This window comes from Doryrhamphus excisus, chromosome 6 (assembly GCF_030265055.1).
Source record: "Doryrhamphus excisus isolate RoL2022-K1 chromosome 6, RoL_Dexc_1.0, whole genome shotgun sequence".
NCBI classification, from domain to species: Eukaryota; Metazoa; Chordata; class Actinopteri; order Syngnathiformes; family Syngnathidae; genus Doryrhamphus; species Doryrhamphus excisus.
The window spans coordinates 11530904-11551418 of NC_080471.1; the positions used below are offsets into that span (position 1 = coordinate 11530904).

Sequence of the window (20515 nt, forward strand, 5' to 3'; positions counted from 1 at the left end):
TTTAACACAGTCTGGGACGTTATTTCTATTTCACAACATTGTAGACCGGGACGCAAATGGGAATAATCTGTTAGTATAAAATGACTACGGTAACGGTGGAGTCTTCTTACTTCACCTAACTTCTTGTCCATGTTAATTTTCTCTTGTTGGTGTCTGTGGTCTTTCAGTTCCTGAGCACGCTGTTTGCCCCTCTCAACTTTATCATGGAGAAGGTGGAGAGCATCCTGCCGTCTAGTCTGTGGCACCAGCTGACCCGAATCTGACAGACTATCACCTGGACGGACTCTCCTTTCGGAAAGCAGATGCCAACTTCGGTCTGGACACTAAACACTCTCACGCAGCATCACGCGGGGACTTGTTACAGTGAAGTGACGAGGGGGCGAGGATAAGCAAATGGACTTTATTTGACATGTTAGTTTGTTTTTTTTGAGGGGGGGGGGATTATTTAAAAAGGTGTTTGTTGTACAAAACAGTTGCCATCATTACAAAAAGCGAAGACAAAAAAAATAAAGAACTTTTCGTGTATGACTGCATGTCACCTGATATTCAAGTCATGCATCCCCTTGTTTCAGCAGATAGGAAGTGGGTCAGGTCTTGTCCAGCGTCCCCAATCAGGAGTTGTCTTGAAGCACTGCTATACAGCACCACCTGGTGGTTAACTGAGGATACAACTTCATAATGAAGCCCAAGGAGTTGAGAAAAAGCTGATAGCAGCAGGTGGCCCCCAGCTGGCTACCTCAAAGTCCAAGGAAGCCATGTCCACTTCCTTATTCAGCAGGAGTCTGCGACCACAGGCGCTCAGTGTCCAGTGACAAAGACCGAGGTCACGTGTGACCTTTGCAGGTGAGCACGTCTACCACCTGGTGGCAGTCTCTGCACCGCACGGCACAACACCAGTGAAACTTACACTCGCACTGGGCGCTGTGGCTGACCCGGGATGTGTCGTAGCCCCGCCCACAGCACATCACCTCGCAGCCGTCGGCGCCACGGGAAGTGCGGTTGCATACACGTCCAGCCGTGCCCATCGAGCCTGAAGAGACAAAAACAGGTCAGCAGTCACTTGACCTATTGTGATGAAATACATTTCACTTAGTTGACAAGATGAGTTGTAGGGGGGAGGAGCAAACTGGCGTAACGTACGCAGGCGCCGATAAGCTGTTACATCATTGAAACCTCAGCGTTAATCTTTATCCGGCACCATCAACTATTTTTGGTGCAAATTATCAACAATTTTCCAGGTTGTGTTAACAAATTTCACAAATTGTGTCCTCAGCGGCTGCACAGCAGAAGAGTGGTTAGCGCACATGCCTCACAGTTAGAAAACCTGGGTTCGAGTCCACCCTCGGACATCTCTGTGTGGAGTTTGTATGTTCTCCCGGGCATGTGTGGGTTTTCTCCGGGTACTTCCTTGACGTGATTGGCTGGCGACCAGTCCAGGGTGTACCCCGCCTCCGCTCGAAGGCAGCACCCTCATGAGAATAAGCACTTGTGTGGTATGGGACGGTCCACAGAAATCACTATTCCCTTTCGGGTTCATTTTTTTCTTCCACAGCACCTTCATGGTCCAGGAGGGGAGGGGAAACCTTGGTCCCTGCCTCGCCCCAAAATGACAGAAAACGCCACTTTCCTGTGTTTTGCCAGGAAAGTGTCACAATTTTGGTTTTTTGAAAAGGGGGTGTGGCTAACCTGATGCCTGGTCTGCTATGCAAAAGTCAGGTGAGTCTTCAGAGTAGACCAGCTGGTTCTTGCCAGGTCGCTTCAAGTGCGTGCCCGTGTGGCTCATGAAGCCGGTGCCGTATTGGTTGACAGCCACGTGCACGGCGGCGTCATACTTCCTACGCAGGTGATCTCCTGTGCGTCGGAAGTCGGCCATGGCGAGCCAACATGTGCGCAGGCTGCACGAGCCGCTGACGCCGTGACATTTACACTCCAGCGTCATGAAGCGCTTCACTGCCTGGAAACAAGAAACGGGATCAGGGAAGCAGGAGTGATGGCAGCATCGGTCACCGCCTCACCTTCCTGCCGGCACGGTTGTTGTGCAGGTTCATGAGGGCGCGGGCATCGCGCTCCTTCCGCTCTTTGGCATCCACGAAGGCCTGGCTGAAGCGTGTAGCGTGCTCCACGTGGTCGCTGCAGCCGCCCCAGGCAAAGGTGCCCTTGCTGTCCCGCCAGGAGCCTGTCTTATTGGGGTCGCATGAGCAAGAGTCCAGCTCACCGCGGCTGCAGGCCCGCGCTACCGTGTAGACCACACCTGCCGACGAGATGGCATAGATGAAGGCCACTTCACGGTTGCCTGAGGGGGCGAGGAACAAAGACACAAACAGACTTTTATTCTTCTTACACTTTTATGATGGTTAACAACAAACCAGGAATGGTAATGGTAATCATGCTAACAGCTAGCATGCTAGAAACCCGTGTGATAACATGGGAACATCTCTTGCGTCAATCACCAGTTGATATGGTAATGGCCATCATGCTAACAGCTAGCATGCTAGAAACCCGTGTGCTAACATGGGAACATCTCTTGCGTCAATCACCAGTTGCTATGGTAATGGCCATCATGCTAACAGCTAGCATGCTAGAAACCTGTGTGATAACATGGGAACATCTCTTGCGTCAATCACCAGTTGCTATGGTAATGGCCATCATGCTAACAGCTAGCATGCTAGAAACCCATGTGATAACATGGGAACATCTCTTGCGTCAATCACCAGTTGCTATGGTAATGGCCATCATGCTAACAGCTAGCATGCTAGAAACCCGTGTGCTAACATGGGAACATCTCTTGCGTCAATCACCAGTTGCTATGGTAATGGCCATCATGCTAACAGCTAGCATGCTAGAAACCCGTGTGATAACATGGGAACATCTCTTGCGTCAATCACCAGTTGCTATGGTAATGGCCATCATGCTAACAGCTAGCATGCTAGAAACCCATGTGATAACATGGGAACATCTCTTGCGTCAATCACCAGTTGCTATGGTAATGGCCATCATGCTAACAGCTAGCATGCTAGAAACCCGTGTGATAACATGGGGACATCTCTTGCGTCAATCACCAGTTGCTAAAGTGCTAAATGCCAATGTGATATGCAACATGAACAACATGGGGCAGCGTGACTGGACAGCACCCTAGCTAGCATGATTTATACCTGGCGGCACAAGTGAACCAGCTGTACAGCGGCTAGCTAACAAGGTCGAACGGTACCATCAGACTATACCCTGCCTCAGAACCATGTGGAAGCTCCTAGCGGCCAAAGTGAATAGCATATGGATCAATCTATGAGCAGAGGACAGAGAAGGTGATGAAATAATACCAGGAGAACCAAAGACTGTGCACTGCTTAGAAAGCCTAAGACTACGGAGGCCAGGAGGTCCAAATACCACACGGCTGATTAGAGGTTCTGACATGAGACACTAATGAGCGGAAGGATAAAATCTCAGGGCATGGGAGAGGACCATACTGCTGCTCTTAATAGCGATATTAGCATTAAGAAGAACAACATTAGGACTTGTGATAAGCCAAAAATAACTGATTCATGACGAAATGGCTGACTTTAAATCTAATAAATAAAAAATAAAAAGTCAAATAGTCAAATAAATAGCCAGGGTGCATTTAGTTGGGACAGTACAGCGGCTCACTGTGCAATAGCAGGCGTCCAAACAGGCTGTGGTCCCGCGCCATAGTGTTGCAGTTCCAGCGGTGGTTACGAAACTGGTGGTGGCATTCCGATATCCATTCCTTCACCCCGGCCCCGATGGCTTGCATCACTTTGGGATGCTGCTGGCAGAGCTGGCGCTGTTTGCTCACAAGACCTGGAACGTTGTTGCACATCACCTGAGAGCCCAGACTTCCCATGTACCTGCAGAGGAGCCCATGGCTTTATGTGGATATTTGGTTTAAATATATATTTTAGGGTGCATCAAAAAACACAATTATTGAAATTTGATATGGCTGGGTACTAAAAGTGTTCCAATATATGTAGAAACAACACATTTTCCAATACATGATTATTTAGGGGTGCCACCATGCATCTGTTTTTGTGGAATAAAGTGGTGAACAGTTCAATGGTCGCCATGGCGATTTGAGGTCAGCAAAGACTGCAGCTCAAGAACTCTGAGGTGATCTTTATGTTTTTGTTGGTATTCATACTCCTATTACATATTACTAGCAAAATTGTGGTTTTGTCTTTGTAATTTCAATGATTTGTAGTTATATTTATAGGTATTTAGTGCTCATTGCCTCTACTGTAGCTAACATTAGCTAGCTACAATTTGCTAATGACAGTTAGCTAATAGCTGAGCAAGCATAACATCAACAACAGTAATATAGAGTAGACAGTATTGCTGATGCCTCATATTTATTGAGAGTGGTACTGTAGTCCTACATAATCTGATACACACTTGCCCATTTATTATTTTAGGCACTGTGCAGCACAACCCACCAGCTCTCCTAAGATGCTGCCCTCAACAACTAGTTCCTTTCAGACTTGGTCTTTGGTCTGGGCCCCCTTTGATAACCCTATAGAAAATGATGCTGTATAGACGTTCATTGTACTCAACATTTCCAGGTAAACTTTTTGGCAATTAGACTAGAAATTGCACATTTTCCGAAATTTTACAAAAATTTATGTGTGAGGTGGCACCCCTAAATCTCAATGGATTTCCGCAAAACTTTGCAAAAGACATTTTTGGGTTCATTAGAAAAAAAATGGAATGCCAGCCAAATTCATATTATGAATTTAAAATTTCCCATTCAAATTTTATGCACCCTAATATATATATATATATATATATATATATATATATATATATATATATATATATATATCTTATTTAGCAACATTAATATTAGCAACTCACCACTGCAAACAAGCACAATACAAACATAACAATAATACTGATAATATTTAGTCATATTGAAACTGATATATTGAAACTTTTACTAACTCTGTTAGTAAATATTCTCAATATTTACTAACTCTGTTTACTAACTCTGTTAGTAAATATTGAGAAAGGTGTTGAAATTAGGGATGCTCTGATCGATCAGCCTCAGATCAATAACGGCCGATTTTTTTCTTTACCGTCAACTGGTCCAACTGTAAATATTTCTCCCACAATAATGGCACAAAAACCATGAAATAGTAAATCATAAAGAGATGATGTGGGCCCTAATAACATGAGAACATGGACTTAAGAAATAAGCTTTAGGAAAGTAACTGTGACAAAGCCACTTGTAAACAAATAGTCCCAACATACATGACACTAATACCTGCAACATAATTCGGACTCAATCAACACCATGTCTTACCATATGCAAAACACAGACTGCTGAGTCGAAATCAAAACAGAAAAAGCAAACTTACCACCAAAAAGCATCGACGTTCAACACACACACCATCACACACACGCAGCAAAATACTCCTCTCTGTAATGCCTTCATGTTTGGCACACGTGTGTCTATTTGGGCCGTGCATGGATCATGTCCACGCACTGACAGCACCTGGAGAGTACAAGTTTGAAAGTGAGCTTACTTAAAATAAGAGCATAGTGGGGCGGGAAACAGTGGAGTGTCTGCGTCTCATTGGGGGCGCGCACAGGACAGGAGAGGGATGTGCACGGCTAGACAACTGTGGAATGGGCTGAGGGTATATCTGTTGGTGCTGTTTGGCTCTTTGTTGTCAGAAACCTTATTATTAAGATTTTAAGTCACATTTTAACATCAAGCCTTATACAATTGTAAAAAGAAGTGTTAATAGTAGCAAATGTTAACTTTGCTAACAGTGATGCTCAAGTCTTACTGCTTTCTGCTTATCCTCACTAAAGTCGTGGGTATGCTGGAGCCTATCCCAGCTGTCTTCAGGTGAGAGGCGGGGTACAACGCATGAACAGGATGTGTTAAAGGTCCATCCGTGATATGTATTGTATTAAACATGCGCACTAGTTGGAGTCAAATATTGGCAAATCCACCTAACGAGTGAGCGATCTTCCCAAAGCAGCACCTCCACGTCTATGAGATTATGTGTCACACGCCGTTTGAAGTGTGGAGGAAAATGTGTGCTGGTGTCACTCAGCATTTCCTCCATCTTTGATCAGAGTGCAAGTGGAGCTCCTGAGCAGAAGAGATTAATGAGGAAATTGGATTTTTCCCATCATCCACAAGTTCACTACAGCTCTTCTCGCCAGAAGCAGTTTAGCAAGACCAACCTAGTCCCTGCTGCATTAAACCACCAAAGCATAAAAAATCTACTTGTATTAGTTGAACGAGACCGTTTTAACAATTACAACTCATTTTCTTAACTAGTGTATATAGTATAGTGTTCTGTAATGTTTCAGCAGGCTAAGATGTTTTTAAGAAGATTCTTGTTGGGGATTATACATTTTAAGTGCCAAATATTTATTCAACTTTTAACTTCTTTCTCAACATTATATATTTTTTTTCACAAAAGATTCCTAAAAACGAAAATGTAGAAAACTTAACATATGCTTGTAAACTCTAAAATAAATCCACTTTACAACAACTTAGTAATGTAGAGATAAACATAAAATTTTGTGACATTATTAAAATGAACTGCTGACTTTCCTTAACTTGGGCAGATAGCCGCAGCTAAAGAAGAGAAGGGCGGCCCCCAGTGCCCCCACGGCGACGCTCGTTAAGGGCCACATCATCCTGTTGCTACGGGGGATGGGCGGAGGAACTCGACAGCTGTGTGGGGTCTCATTCATCTGTGGACAGAGAGGACATCATCGGTGTCGTATCAGTCAACTTGGGTCTCACAAGCATTTGAGGAGGGGACATGGAGTCTTGGTGGTTGTTCCTGTACTAGAGGCACCCTGGGAGCCACCCCTCAAAACCTGGAACTGGGACCCTCCAAGGATAAGCCACATCTCTGGGCCCAACACCCCCCAGTGAGCCCAAACGGGCTTCATTGGTCATTACAGTCTTGTCTGACAAAGCTGAAGAACCACAGCCTCCATACCCCCAATTTGTCTATCTACTTCTAACTCATCTCCTTTCCTCACCCCTAAACCTAAACTCTACCCATCCGTCCTTTCTCCCCTCTTTAACTCCCTCACCCCTCAACCTGTGCCCTCTCCCTGCTTCTCGATGACCCCCACACACTGCCACCCCATCCTCCTCCAAGTGGTGTCTGCGTGCAGACAAGGCCTTGTCAAAATGGTGCTGACTTATGGGCTGTGAGGATTCTGTCCTGTCAGACTATACAATCTCTCTGCTAGGAACATGCATGATCACACAAACACACATGCACGTACATGTTGGAGCTTGTCAAAATGGAAATATGCCAGAGGAAAAAATGTGATGTAGTGGAGCTAGTGTAGTCGCTGGAAATGTCAAGAGCACAAATCAGACTAAATTACATGAAATGAATGTAAACACAGACCTTGCAGAGCAGATCATGGAGGCAGCTGACTTCAGTCAGTAGGTCCTTGGTCTGGGCCAACAGTTCGTTGCACACACCTTGGGCCTCCCTTTTGTGGTCCAGTGAGAAGACCAGCTACATGAAGAGACACAGCAGCAGTTACAGCACGTGGACAAAAACACCAACACTGGTCCAAAGAGGAAAGCCAATAAAAGCTTACAGGAACACACCAAAACTACATTATATTTTCACATAAATGAAAACATTTGGGGATTTATTGTCACTTTTGCTGTTACATGTTATCATTATTGTACTTGTTAATGCATGACAGAGCATGTATATCAAACTATAAAATGTTGTTGGACTTTTTTAAAAGGGTTTCAACATCCAAATAGGTACATCCCAATGATGTGCATTGTTTGAAAGTCATTTTCTCTTATTAAAATACAAAGAAAATACATATGTTTAACATAAGGATGGTGAATGATGGGCACAATTCCCAAAAGTGCAGTTCTCCTTTCTTGGCGTGTGGCTGCACCGTCTTTGTAATGCACATTATTGCCATTCATAGGACTGTAGAGTATTAGCATTGCCCTGTAACCAATCTCTATTGTTGTTTATTCATTAGACGGTGCAAGTGCAACTAATGCAGTGTATCACTACGAGTGTACCTTGGAAACTTGCACAGGGAAGCGGCTAATGGTATCTTGAATGGTTTCAGTAAGGCAGCAGCATTGTTGCTTCTGTTTGATCAGAAAGTTAAGCAGCTCCTCACTCCTGAGGAACACAGTGAAAACATTTCTAATCGTGAAGAAGACACAAGCAAGCAAATTGACTATCTCTATCTGTCTATCTATCTATCAGCCGCACGATAAATAAAAACTAACTTGATCATTTTGCCCAGCCACATGCGTACCGAACTGTGACCCCTAAACGGTTTTATATAAATACATGTATTGTTGCACCCCTCAACAACACACACACATACACAGTATATACATATACTGTATATACATACTACATATGTCCTTTAAAATACAGAATTAATTCTCCATAAAAAGCACATCACTAACAGGTGACCAAATGTCCTCCTTGTCCCCCCGCCTCCTCCTTCCAGTGAACATTTTCCTCACATGATAAATTGTTATATTCAACCTCTGTCCCCCTCCCAGTCTAGATATTGATAGTTGTTATCTTAATGGTACATTTGCCTTGGAGAGGCTCTCTCTGTCAGTGAAGATTGTAAACAGTGTCAAGCAGCCTCGCCTCCCTTCTCTCGGCTGCTAGTTTGTCTAGCAGAGTGATGACAGCGCACCCATAGAGATATGTTATGTTGTGTTATGCTTTGCTGTTTTATGGAGGGAAATATTTGCGAGCTCAAGTGTCATTCTTTAATTTTTTTCTCGTTGAAGTAACTTTTCAATTAAATGTTTCTCCTCACTAAAATATGCAGTGTTTGCTAAATGGTGCAAGAGATAATAAAGGTGGCCAAAAGTGCTTTCTTCGCTTGTATACTTTTTCATTTTTATTGGTTGCTTAAATTAGGCTACAGGTATACATATCATATATCTGCAAAAGCTATTTGGCCTGAGTAAAGTAAGACTCCTCATGTGCCTTAGAGGGAGGCCTTCCACTGTTCTTGTCTACTGACTCTCTGACGTCTGACAAGCATGGGTGGTTGAAGACAGCAGAGCGAGTGCCTCTGTTAGACCCGGTGAAGTGATGGGGTGTGTTGAGACGGCTATGTTTGGATCTCGGCTTCTCATTGCAACCCCTCATCACCCCTCACCTTACAAATCATTACATTTCAACCACTTAAACCATTAGATACCCACTCAAGCTTCTACCACAGGGGCGAGGGACAGTGAGATGCTCACAGGTTTGATGGACAACTTCCAGTTGGGGAGGAAATATATGGAAGAGGTTTAAGGTGTGGATGTTGTTTTTTTTGCAGTACTTGGTACAACCAGGAGTATTAAAACATATACTAACGTGCCATCTGTCACTCCGAGTAGGTTGATTGTGTCCAGGTCCACCTTGTCCAAGTGCACCTGCTGCACTGCGTGCAAAACCTTCTGCTGCTCCTTTGGGTCTGTGATACCAACCTAACACACATTAGGTACAAAATCATGATATCATGAGGTCATGAGATCAAAGCGGCATCAAAAATTCTGCCTTTACAGAGGTAATAATTATCCGCTCTAATTACAATGACTCATCAATAAAACATGATTATCTTTGTAAGGAAAGAAATTTCAATGAAGTGGTTTGTAAGTATATTAGCCAAAGAATGAAATCCTAAAAATTGGGAACAAACATGCTGTGGGTGGTTCGTACTGTTATCTACACTTAAAAAGTGATGTGAACTTAATGAACTGGTGATAATTGAGGCTTATCAGTGTCCTTTGCCTTAACATGAGAAGACACCCTCATCATGTTCTTGCTGACATTGACAAAAATGTTGCAGTCACCCCCTACCTTCTCCAGGTCCTCCTTATCCATGGTCAACAGGTCGCTCCAGGTAATGTCATTCTCCTGTGAAGGTATGGGAGAACTTCACCAGGTGCAGCAGGGGTGCCTGCATGGCCAACACCTGCATCTGTCAAACTCAGCCATCATTTTTTCCCCCCCGCAAGACAGGACTGAAATGTTTAGTGTTAATCTGGGCTGAACTAGTCCAGCGAGTCTGCACTATTATGAAAGTAAAATATGTAAACTGCACAGTTCATTACAAGAAATGTCATACTTTCTCACATCTGTTAAAGCTCACCTATAGATCTTCTAAAAGTAACAGCACAGTCATTAATCAATGATGTGCCAGAACGGCGTTATGGCAATGGGAACAGCAGTATACAAAGATCAAGATAAATAACTAATTGCTCTTCATACCTGTACCATGTCAGTGAGGTAGCCAAGATCGAGGCCATGTAGGAGGAGTTCCAGGTCATTCAGCTTGGGAACACTGACGGGAAAATGCAAAACACGGCAAATATAATTTACTTGTCAACATATTTATCAATATAATTATATTGATATCATTATCAACTTTATAGCTGAGCAGAGAGACATGGATCAATGTTGACTTTCTTGCTGCAACATATGCAGTTGAAGCAAGACAGCAGCAGGGGGCAACAAACACACAAATTATAGTTTCTGCTAACTGAGAAGCTGCAAAGCCAAATTCAATTTTTTGCTCTAAACAAAAAATCATCTAATTAAGGAGTGTTTATATATTAATAAAATTTATACAGATTATTTACAGTGTAAAACAAGTAATATGGGCAAAATATAATTTCTTTAGTTAAAGAGTAAGTATGATATGTTGATATGATGATATGTTTTACCTTCCCTCAGAAGTTGAAGGTGGTTGCTGAGTGTTTGTCTTTAATAACTTGGAAAGGGTTTCATCCATGGTGCTGAAAGGCTGAACAGCATCAGCATTCGCTGAGGAGGCCAGGAACCTGGAAATCTGAATACATACATTTCAGAGTTCTCATCATGTCACTAGTTCCCATATTTATTTATATATGTATAATTGCTAGATGACGGTGATCCGAGTATACTACCTATTTGTGGCAGCCCAACACATTTTGACCACCGCAGATGGTGGCACAACCTTTTTCCTTTCTTTTAGATTTGGCACATTTAATTTTAAAGATTTGGGGATCATAATAGATGAAAAAATGAACTGTGATTTGATGTGATGTAATCCATTGGAACTTGTATGCATGTTCAAATAAAATCCAACCATTACCACGACCAAACCTTTTATCTGTTTATGAAGTTTCCTTCTCTAGGAATGTTCTGATATGTTGTTGCAAAAATCTGATCTACCAAGTGAGCTCAGGTATATAATCCTCCATCTTGGCACTCAAATTCATTCATTCATTCAAAAAGCTCAATTTTACCTTTCCACAGTCAGACTTTTTGAAAATCTCCACTCTGACGGAAGTTTTGTGTCATGGCCGACTTGGATAACGCCACAGCTAGATCACAGTCCTGTGGGAAACTGACCTGTGTGTGCTTAAAGAGCAAGGCCAGCTCAGCCGGGTTCTTTCCCTCCTTAGTCCTAATGGTGGTGTCTGCCCCCAGCTGGAGGAGCTTTAGAACAGCCTTCTCTCGGCCGTACTGCACCGCATGCAACAAAGCCTGACAGAAACACCATAATCACTTGTCACATACGCATTTACGTGCTGTGTCGACATACGGTAAGTGACAGCTGACATGTTGTACTCCCAACAACATCACATACTGTGTATCCATTGCTGTCCTGCATGTTGAGGTCTGCGCCATGGGACACCAGCAGGTTGATGACCTTGCTGTAATCATCTCTGGCTGCCAGCATCAGACAGGTCATCTCTGACCTGAAAGACACAGGAAAAAGTTAGAGAAAACACAATAAAAAGATAAATACCTTAACAACAAATGAAGTTTAAGATCCATGAATGATCCAGAAGTAAGGAGGCACAGAATAAACAATGGAGGTGAATGAGGATTTTAAAAGTGACAAATACCATTAAAGGTGAACTTGTTAAGAGGGGTGTGGAAAAAATGGAGAATGGATAAGATATCACAATTATTGCAAGAGTTTAGTTGCTTCTTTTCAACTGTTTTGCATCACCTCACCTCTATGTAACAGTAAGTACTACTCTATTTGGAGTTTTGACCGATGAGCACAAATACTGTACATCCATCAATGGCTGGCAATGCATCATTCAAAATAGCAAAAAAGATGACAATGAAGGAGAACATGAAATGATGTACTGCCATGGCGCTGTTGACTTTTGGCCAGTTCATGTCCAGGTGATTTAGCGAGTCATCTGGGAAAGATTCTGTGTTGGTCAAACAGTCACATTAATCACCTCAGAGAAGACAAAAGTTAATGTTTTATGCCTATTCCCTGAAATACAAATACACACTGACAGCCTACGTACATTCCTCTGCACTCAACAACTGTCCACTTCCTCTTTGGCCAATGAGAAGAGGATTAGTTGCATCATTCATGTCCACTGTCAGTGCGAGACTGCTGCACTTTCCCAAAGGTACATTGGTAAACAAGGTCATTCTCATACAGTGAACTGTCACGGGAAGAAATATATGACTCTTATCTGTCCAACTGTCCAACCCCCAAAAAAAGAGAAAAAGATAGCGCCAGAAGCACAGCCTGCATAATAAAAAAAAAACCCTTTATGCCAAAAGAAGCTGTTCATTACACCATTAATGTAATATCTGCTGAGGGGAACAACTAATAAGTTTTTAAATGAAAGCAAAAGACAACAGAAACAGCTTGATGGACCCACGCGGCAGGTCAAAGCAACTTCCTGCGGTTTGACAAATGAGCAAAAGTTGTGTGTGAACAATTGGAACAAGTAGACCCCACATCGTGTTTGTTGGAGGTTTGGATTTTGTTTACAATGAGGCAGAAGAAAATGCAGCTGGTGTTAATCTTTGGTTTGATGCTCAGACGTAAGAGACGACGGGGAGGAAGAGGAAGTTACCCTTTAACCACATCAATGTACATTTTTCTTAGCGCTGGACGTGGGAGGTGTTGGCACCTCCGCCTCCCTTATGAGTCTTGCTACACAACAAAAATATTTTCTTTGGAAGGGAAATAATCAGTTTGCTGATGCTACATTCGAGCATGCACATGCCGTCTGCCTGAGAGGAAGCTTGGCAGCAGAGGTTAACGAGACATGCGGCATCACTTTGAAACTAACAGGCTGGATGATGAACACAAGAACACATTTCACCACCAAATGACCGTAATATGCTAGCTGCCCTCCTGCAAGTTTGCACTGAATAGACCTTTACAGTAAATTCACACATCCTCTGCATTGTGTGTTTGTTTGTTTGAGCAGTGCCATGCAGTCATTTACTTGCCATAACAGGACATGACCAACATACAAACACACACTGCATAATGTTGCCATATGTCAGCAAATCATCTCAAGCACCAATGGTTACCTCACTTTGGTCTGTGAACAATGATTAATCAAGTGGAAATTTATTTCATATGATGATTTTTCAACATATGTTTCAACTCCAAGCTATGTAAAGTTGCATGCTTATTGGACATATGCATGATCTTATTTGTGTAATGAGGCAGGCAGATTAAGGTGTGCACTAGGGTTGGACAAGATGGACCTTAGCATATATCACGATATTTTTAGGCTGTATCATGATGTAAATATATATAAAACAATATAAAATGATTGTAGAAAAAGCTACAAACCTTAAGCCATATAACAAAATACACTTGTAAAGCACATTTATGTATTGGTAAACTGGCTAACTTTTCTAATGGGATGTCAGCCTCTGCACACATTGCTACTAAATCTTACTAAAACTATAATGCATGCGCTAGTCATTAAGGAAGATGTAGTCACACATGTAATTCCAATTGCATGTCGAAGATATTTTATGACATTCTTGTTTGTTTATTAAGAAATGGAGGCAACGGCGCTCTTATATTGAAGGACGTCCAAAAAGAAGCTATAGTAATTATACACGAGTGTTGCATAAACGCAAAATTAACATCTACATTACTCGTCCAATTCACTACTTCCTGAAACTGTTAAGGGAACTGTAGTTTTTCGCCATAAATTAGCCATATCATTGTATGATGGTAGGAGCCGAGAAGGTTGAAACCTTAGGTTTCAATGTGTAAATTAAGCGATTTTTACTGTTAAAATGATTTGAGTCAAGACAATACATCTATAATACAGGTCAATAGACAAATAGTACTTCCTGATTTTTCGTTTTCATTTTTCATTATGACAAGTAAGGCTCTGCCTCACCTGCCTTCCCTGACCTCACGTCCCTGTATCTTCTTTCAGACACTGCTGACTCAAGGTGACTTACTTGTCCACCATGTTTGGATCAGCATTTCTGGAGAGTAGGAGCTCCATACATCGAACAATTTTCTCCTCTTTCGCTGGGGCAGCACAGCTGGCCATGAGCACCGTCCGAAGGTCTGTGGACACCAACACAAACAGCGTCATATGCACATCCTACTACTTAAATAAACTAGATAAAATTATTTCCACAAATACAAATTACTACTACTGTACTAGATGCTTGAAATGTGAATTTCAGGCTGGCATTATGATAAACATGCACAGCAAAAGATCAACAGACTCACTTGTGTCCCATCATGGGAAATGCGGTAAGAATATATTGACTGGTGAGATTAAGTGCAAACAAGGACAAGGAAAAAAAGGAGCGATGAAGAACAGAATGGGTGCTTATCAGCAAACAGGAAGTGTCTTTCCAGGACGAAACGACATCAGGGGAGTTAATAACTGCTCTAAGACCCTTGGTGCTACATTAGATTCCAGTTTGGTTCCGGTAATGATGAAGTGTGTATCAGCATGTATATTTGTGTTTGGGCCTCTACATCTGTATGTGGGTTACTGTGTCTTTGTGGCTGTTTATATATGCTTTGCGTGGGTGTAAACCAGACGGCCCAGCTTACATCTGCACAGCACCACAGTAAATAAATCCTGCTCCTGGGATTTGGTGCGCGGGAATGGCAGCAGCGTGGTGACCGTTATCAATCGCACATGCGTTCTTTCATTTCTTCACTTGGACAAATTACGATGTGGCGTCAAGCTGACGTTTAATTGTTTCCTTCACCTGCCTCGAGCATCCCATGTCCAGACCATAAGAAAACATTCTCTGACTGAGTTTAGGGGAAAAGAAGAACAGATGAATGTTGGTTCTACATATTAGATGAAGGACTACTTCTTAGTTGCAGCACTCAATCCAGGGACATCCAAAGGGCAGCCCATTCTAAAATGACAATTAATACTTGTATATTAACAATAAAGCTAAGACACGTACAGAAAGTTTCTTAAATAGCCTATGTATGGCTTTAGCTTGTTTACATAAAGACTAGTTTGCGCACTGTTCATTTTCAATATATTTTGTCATTGTTTAATTTGTTTTATTTAAAATCTCTGGACACTCAATTTAATGTTTATTGCTTTTGATTCCATTTACTCGTATTATTATGCCATATAGTATTATCACATTCATAAAAAAATGTCTCAAAATAATGTTGACAATAATATTGTTTATTTGCAATAATTTGTAGGACAATTATCGTCCGGCGAAATTTGTTATCGTGACAGGCCTGACTTGATCAATCAGGGCATTTGAGACAGGGGCTTTTTGATAGTTAATTATATTTAGATAGTTTGAAGTGCAACAAAAAATAAAAAGAAATAATAACAAAATGAATGTACTCAATTAAAGGGGACCTATTAGGCAATTTTATGACCTATTGTATTGAAACAGTAGTATTAAAACATTTGTCCCACCAAGTTTGCCGATTATCTGACAAGGTGAATAGTGTCTTTTATACATGAAAAAGCTTCATTGTGCAGAGCTCATGGAAGACTTCTTTTTGTGTGCTTATTTTCAAGCAGACAGGCCTTGAGATGAAGCAGCACTTTGCCTGAACTAAAAACAACTCCCAAGGATCAGAGGTGTGGTGTTTCTGCAACATTTCCTCTTTGGCGTCATCACTATTAAGTCGAGTCAGATCAAACATTCTGTTGGGGGCAATTGAAAAAAGGTGGCAGAGGAAGGCAGACAAAGCAGACGAAGGTATTTGGCCTTGTGATTACTGCACCTTCAGCAGGGGCGTCCAAAGGGCAGACGAGCACCATTTTCAGCCCACAGCTTGTTTTTTTTATTGGTGCTCTGCATATTTTGAAAATTGAATGAATTCATTATTAAGGATTAATTATTAATTAGATAGACATTTTAAAATCAGATTAATCACAGTTTTGTTTTAAATTAATCACAATTAATCACCACTAACAACTATGTCTGAACTATACTCATTTTTACTGTATTTGCGATTATCGTTTAGTCCATAGTTAACTAAGAATTATAGTCCAGCTTCACAAAACAGTCCCATATTTTTCTCTTGCTGGCATAGAATCTGAAACTCCAACCACTTCTGCCTGATGCTTGCCTCTTTAGACAAGTTAGTTTTCCCTCAAACCAAAACAAATATTTCCTGGAAGCCATTTTGCTGTGTTAACATGGTGAAATCTTCAACAAAACAGTTGAAAACAATCTGAAACTTTGGCATCATTTAACACGGGAATACAACATTCTAAGTACATTTTTTAGGTCAGAGAAGTGAAAAAAGCATAATAGGTCCCCTTTAAAGACAAACTACTTTGAGTCAGAGTGGGAAATGTTTGACAGCTTGTAAAAATGTCTGTGGTGAAGATGTGGAAGCATCTGTGAGCTTGTGAGTACAGCAGATGTGTCTAACCTTTGCTGAAGTTGGTGTTGGCTCCTCTGTCCAGAAGAACTTTGGTCATGTTATCGTCAGCTACGGTGACAGCCCACATCAGTGGAGAGAAGCCAAAGGCCAGCCTGGTCTCCACATCGATGCCTGTTCACAACAACAAAAACAACAACAGTACTTTTTTATTCTTCTACAAGGCCAGTTTAGTGGATTAGTGAGCTGTGTTGATTGGAAAGCCGGACTCACTATTGAAGATAGCTCGCTTTTTTTTAGGATCGCAAGAGCACTAGTAGTTTAAAAAAATGGTACCGTCTTGTAATTAGCCGGGCTGTGACAACAACCAAGTGTCGCCCTATAAATTCCATAGTTTTCCTGTCACAGACATTGTTATTGAACAACTTTGGCTGCTTGCCGTTGGCTATAATTTGGGAACCATAGTGGCTAGGATGAAGCAGCTTTGTGTGTGCAGTGCACACTTTTGAGAGGATGATTACATTCCTACAAGTCCAGGACAGAGGATGAGACGTGTTTTGAAGAGTTCTGCTGTTCCAGTACCACGGATACAACTAGCTAATTTGTGCCGCCAATTAGCACCACCAAAATACTGCCTTTTTCTTGTCACCGAACTCTATGGCACGAGCGCCGAACTCCCTAATGAAGTTCGGCATCCGTGTATTCCGGTTCATAAAGACATCCCTTTAGCTTTGTGCTAAAATGAATGTTGTCATCACTTGTTTGACAGTCAGACATGTTTACTTTCACTATCCCAGCAGTAAACACTGTGAAACCGGTGCAGCAAATGTGCGTAACAATGGACAGGAGGGAGCCCCATTTGATACAAGGGCAGAGAAAATAACGACAACCGATTTGTGAGGTCTGATTCTTCTAGTAGACATTTTTGTGATGCAAAAAGAATTATGCCTTTTAACGCATATGGTTTTGAGAAGCCAAACTGTCCCCAGAAACTAGCTGGAACTACTAACGGATGTTAGGGTTTGTCCAGTTGCACATAGAGCACAAAACCTGGCTTTTTGGAGCCACTTTCACCGTATACCCACACAGTTTCATACACTGTAAGCATGCTGTACATGCACACAAATTCCTTCAACTGTTTCTATGAATACAAACTGTGCTTGCCATTGTCAAGCAGATGTTCAAGCATGACAATGTCACCATCACTGATGGCTTTTTTCAGTAGACTGACTTCATCTTCTGCATTTGGCACCACAGTATCTGCTACCTAAAACATAGACAAGCATTCACGTCAGACATATTTCACATCTAATTTATATTGATGGCGTAATCCCCTGTAAAACCGATAAGCAGACAAATTAAGTTAGAAGTGTTGAACATTGGCATCATTCTTCTGTTTACCTCCAACAGTATTGTCCACGTTTTTGTAAGATGGCGTCTTGTGAACATGTGAAATGACCGACAAGCTCACAATATTACTATTAATGTCAATTCACATTTAGCCCTCCCAAAGTCATTTATATTGTAATAAGTAAAAGCATAGCCATTGTTAATTAATATTTGTGTTGTTTATACTTATGTACATTATAAGCTTCGAATGGCCAAGGGTAGCTAGCATACCAACGAGAAAAGTTATGAGCATGATAGCATCGCTTATGGCGGCAAGCTTCCGGGTAGCTTGGTGATATTAATTACTTTTACTATGTTTTGATCCACATAACCTGATTGAACGACGACGACTTCTTGTCACACGAATGGTCCATGAACCACTCATCGCTGCTGGCATCGCTTTCGTATCCCGCCGGGAAGCAGATGTCCATGTTTGTAGCTGGTTGACCTCACAGGTGCCCAAGAAGGAACACTTGCTACATGGGAAATGGCAAATTATCACACCAGAAACTAAAATGTATCATACGTACTCGATTGAACGTTGCCCAAGCCCATCTGTTACAGCAAAACATAATCATAGACTGTGTACAGTACACCTTGTAGTGCAGTTTTACCTTTAAAAAATAAATCCTGTGGGGAAAAGGCTGCCAATGGCACAACAGCACCACTATCTGGCTGGACGTGAGAATTGTAGAATTGTTCTACGTTTGCCAGCCCGGAATTGCATACTGTAAACATAAGTATGTATTCATACATAAGTATCCTATTTGTGAATTTATCATACACATATGATGATAATTGTACACCTGCAAAAAGTGAGCTGTGTTAATGTGAAGAGATTGCCCTCCCAAATGCAAGCAGCAACCTCCCTCATGTATGTTTATCAATGTTGAAAGACTAATTCAAACGTTGTCAGTGTAATTAAAAAACGTTTTCTGCTGACTTTATCGTTCACAGCAGATCATTTCACTTTACTTTATTTCATGTGGTTAAATATGGCAGATGGCAGATTTCCAATCAGGACCAGCGTGGTAAATGTGTTGTGTTACTGTAAATGCCCAGCAGAGGTCAGTATTTCCTGCTGAGGGCATGAAAGCTGCTGCCCTGGTAACAGAATGCACAATTAAGAACTCTTCATTGTAATTGCCACTATGCCTTTACTAGCATGGCAAGGAGAATATGTCAGTCACTAATAAAACAAGACAAATATTAATTAATTGATTAATCATTTACTGAGGAACCATTTACTTTGCTGGTACTTTTCATGATCCTATGTCACATACTCTAAATGGATGTCAAATGAAGTAATAGTCTAAGTGGTAGTCTAACCTGACTACAAATGTTCAGCTAATGTATTTTGAGACCAAAGGCTTACTGCATCTTCCCACTTTATCTGTGTTCCCTTGTGGAATGTTTTGATCCTCCCTCTCCTGATACTGAAACTGATAAAAAAAAACAAAAAACAAAAAAGGAGTTCATATAAATGTACCGGAACTGTTTCTACTACATTACTGAGTCATATTGAAGTGTGTGTATGGGGGTCAAATGAAAAAGCCATAACATTTCTAAGCATTATGAGGATCATCAGCTGCAACAGGCTGGAAGGAAAGTCCCAAAATGAAAAATTAGTATTCATGTTGTAATCAAGCATACAAGTAGAGAGTATACACCTAGACATCCTCATTTACATGCAAGGTCAGTAACAGCAACAAGTATTTCCTTCAAACATGCTCCGAACGACAGTTATGATGTATGTTTACATCAAGTATGTTTACATGTCATTCTAGTCTCATGATTATATTACTCACAGATAAAATTAGATAACCAATATAGAATAGTCTTGGGAAAGCTGAATAAATGCAGTGGAATGCAAATTCTTCTGATGGTGTCATACTATGGTCATGTCAAAGTGTATCATAGGGTTTTGCTTTGTGTGTGTGTGTATGTATGTGTTTTACTGATACATCACAAAAAAATGTGATGATAACCACAGAACAGTGATCGTCACTCTAATTGCCAAAGAGAAGAGAGTCAGGAAATAAATAGTAAATAAGTAAATAATAAACACATATATATGACATGCATTAATTCATTTGACCAAGCAGATGCTAAAATCTCAAATACACGGCGAACAAGTTGCAGCAGTACCTATAAAACACCTCTAGGGGACAGCATTGCTCAGCAAACACAAGCTTTGTTTTATTGTATTGTGCTTACTTATGCAGGTGTCTTTTACAGTGGTCACTTCTTTTTGCCCTTGTATTAAAATTATTTTATTCTTATCCAGTTTTGTGACGCTGTGCTTAATTTCTTTTTACATTTACATGACAGTTAAGAATGTTAATAAATTAATTTTATATGGTTTCCTACTTGGATGGGTTTTTTTTAAGAATAACATGGTAGTCAACCAGCTTATGTTCTTCAGTCACGTGACCAGTGTGTTGGCACTGAGGTGTGGTTGGCTCGTGGAAATGACGCGTGTGTCCAGTGCGCGCGCACATAA

At 41.4% G+C, this 20515-nt stretch overlaps 2 protein-coding genes across 9 annotated transcripts in view; one reads left to right on the forward strand and one right to left on the reverse strand.

The window, feature by feature from the left end:
• LOC131130819 (suppressor of tumorigenicity 7 protein homolog) overlaps positions 1-1782 on the forward strand; it is a 29589-nt gene extending 27807 nt beyond the window's left edge. The window contains exon 15 of one of the 6 annotated variants that reach the window (XM_058074857.1): positions 168-1776. In XM_058074857.1, coding sequence (XP_057930840.1) covers positions 168-263 — 96 coding nt within the window. In that variant the 3' untranslated portion in view covers positions 264-1776. Of the gene's footprint in view, positions 1-167 lie in introns of all 6 variants that reach the window. The other 5 variants (XM_058074853.1, XM_058074856.1, XM_058074852.1 and 2 more) reach the window with 5 other exon arrangements.
• LOC131130818 (protein Wnt-2-like) lies at positions 387-18724 on the reverse strand. Of its 3 annotated transcripts, XM_058074849.1 has the most exons (19): positions 18627-18724; positions 18345-18488; positions 17788-17890; positions 16675-16797; positions 14244-14355; positions 11635-11746; positions 11397-11531; positions 10727-10851; positions 10272-10344; positions 9861-9917; positions 9375-9487; positions 8054-8159; positions 7404-7517; positions 6580-6726; positions 5367-5503; positions 3643-3863; positions 2016-2293; positions 1687-1954; positions 387-1030 (listed from the first exon to the last, which is right to left on the reverse strand). In XM_058074849.1, exons 2-19 carry the CDS (start codon positions 18441-18443, stop codon positions 825-827), a joined length of 2529 nt encoding a protein of 842 aa, XP_057930832.1. In that variant the 5' UTR covers positions 18444-18488; positions 18627-18724; the 3' UTR covers positions 387-824. The 3 variants fall into 3 exon arrangements, with proteins under 3 accessions (XP_057930832.1, XP_057930833.1, XP_057930834.1); XM_058074850.1 differs by lacking the exons at positions 18345-18488; positions 18627-18724 and adding an exon at positions 18025-18275; XM_058074851.1 differs by lacking the exons at positions 8054-8159; positions 9861-9917; positions 10272-10344; ... (6 more) ...; positions 18345-18488; positions 18627-18724 and having other exon boundaries at positions 9375-9403.
• Positions 18725-20515: the final 1791 nt, after the last annotated feature.

Bases quoted from the DNA above. Each gene is read 5' to 3' on its own strand.
- LOC131130818 (XM_058074849.1), bottom strand. From the start codon at position 18,443: ATGGACATCTGCTTCCCGGCGGGATACGAAAGCGATGCCAGCAGCGAT. The intron at 11,747-14,243 runs GTAAGTCACCTT...TGTGTCTTTCAG, and splicing joins GATCCAAACATGGTGGACAA to GTCAGAGATGACCTGTCTGA. The intron at 11,532-11,634 runs GTATGTGATGTT...TGTTTCTGTCAG, and splicing joins AGGACAGCAATGGATACACA to GCTTTGTTGCATGCGGTGCA.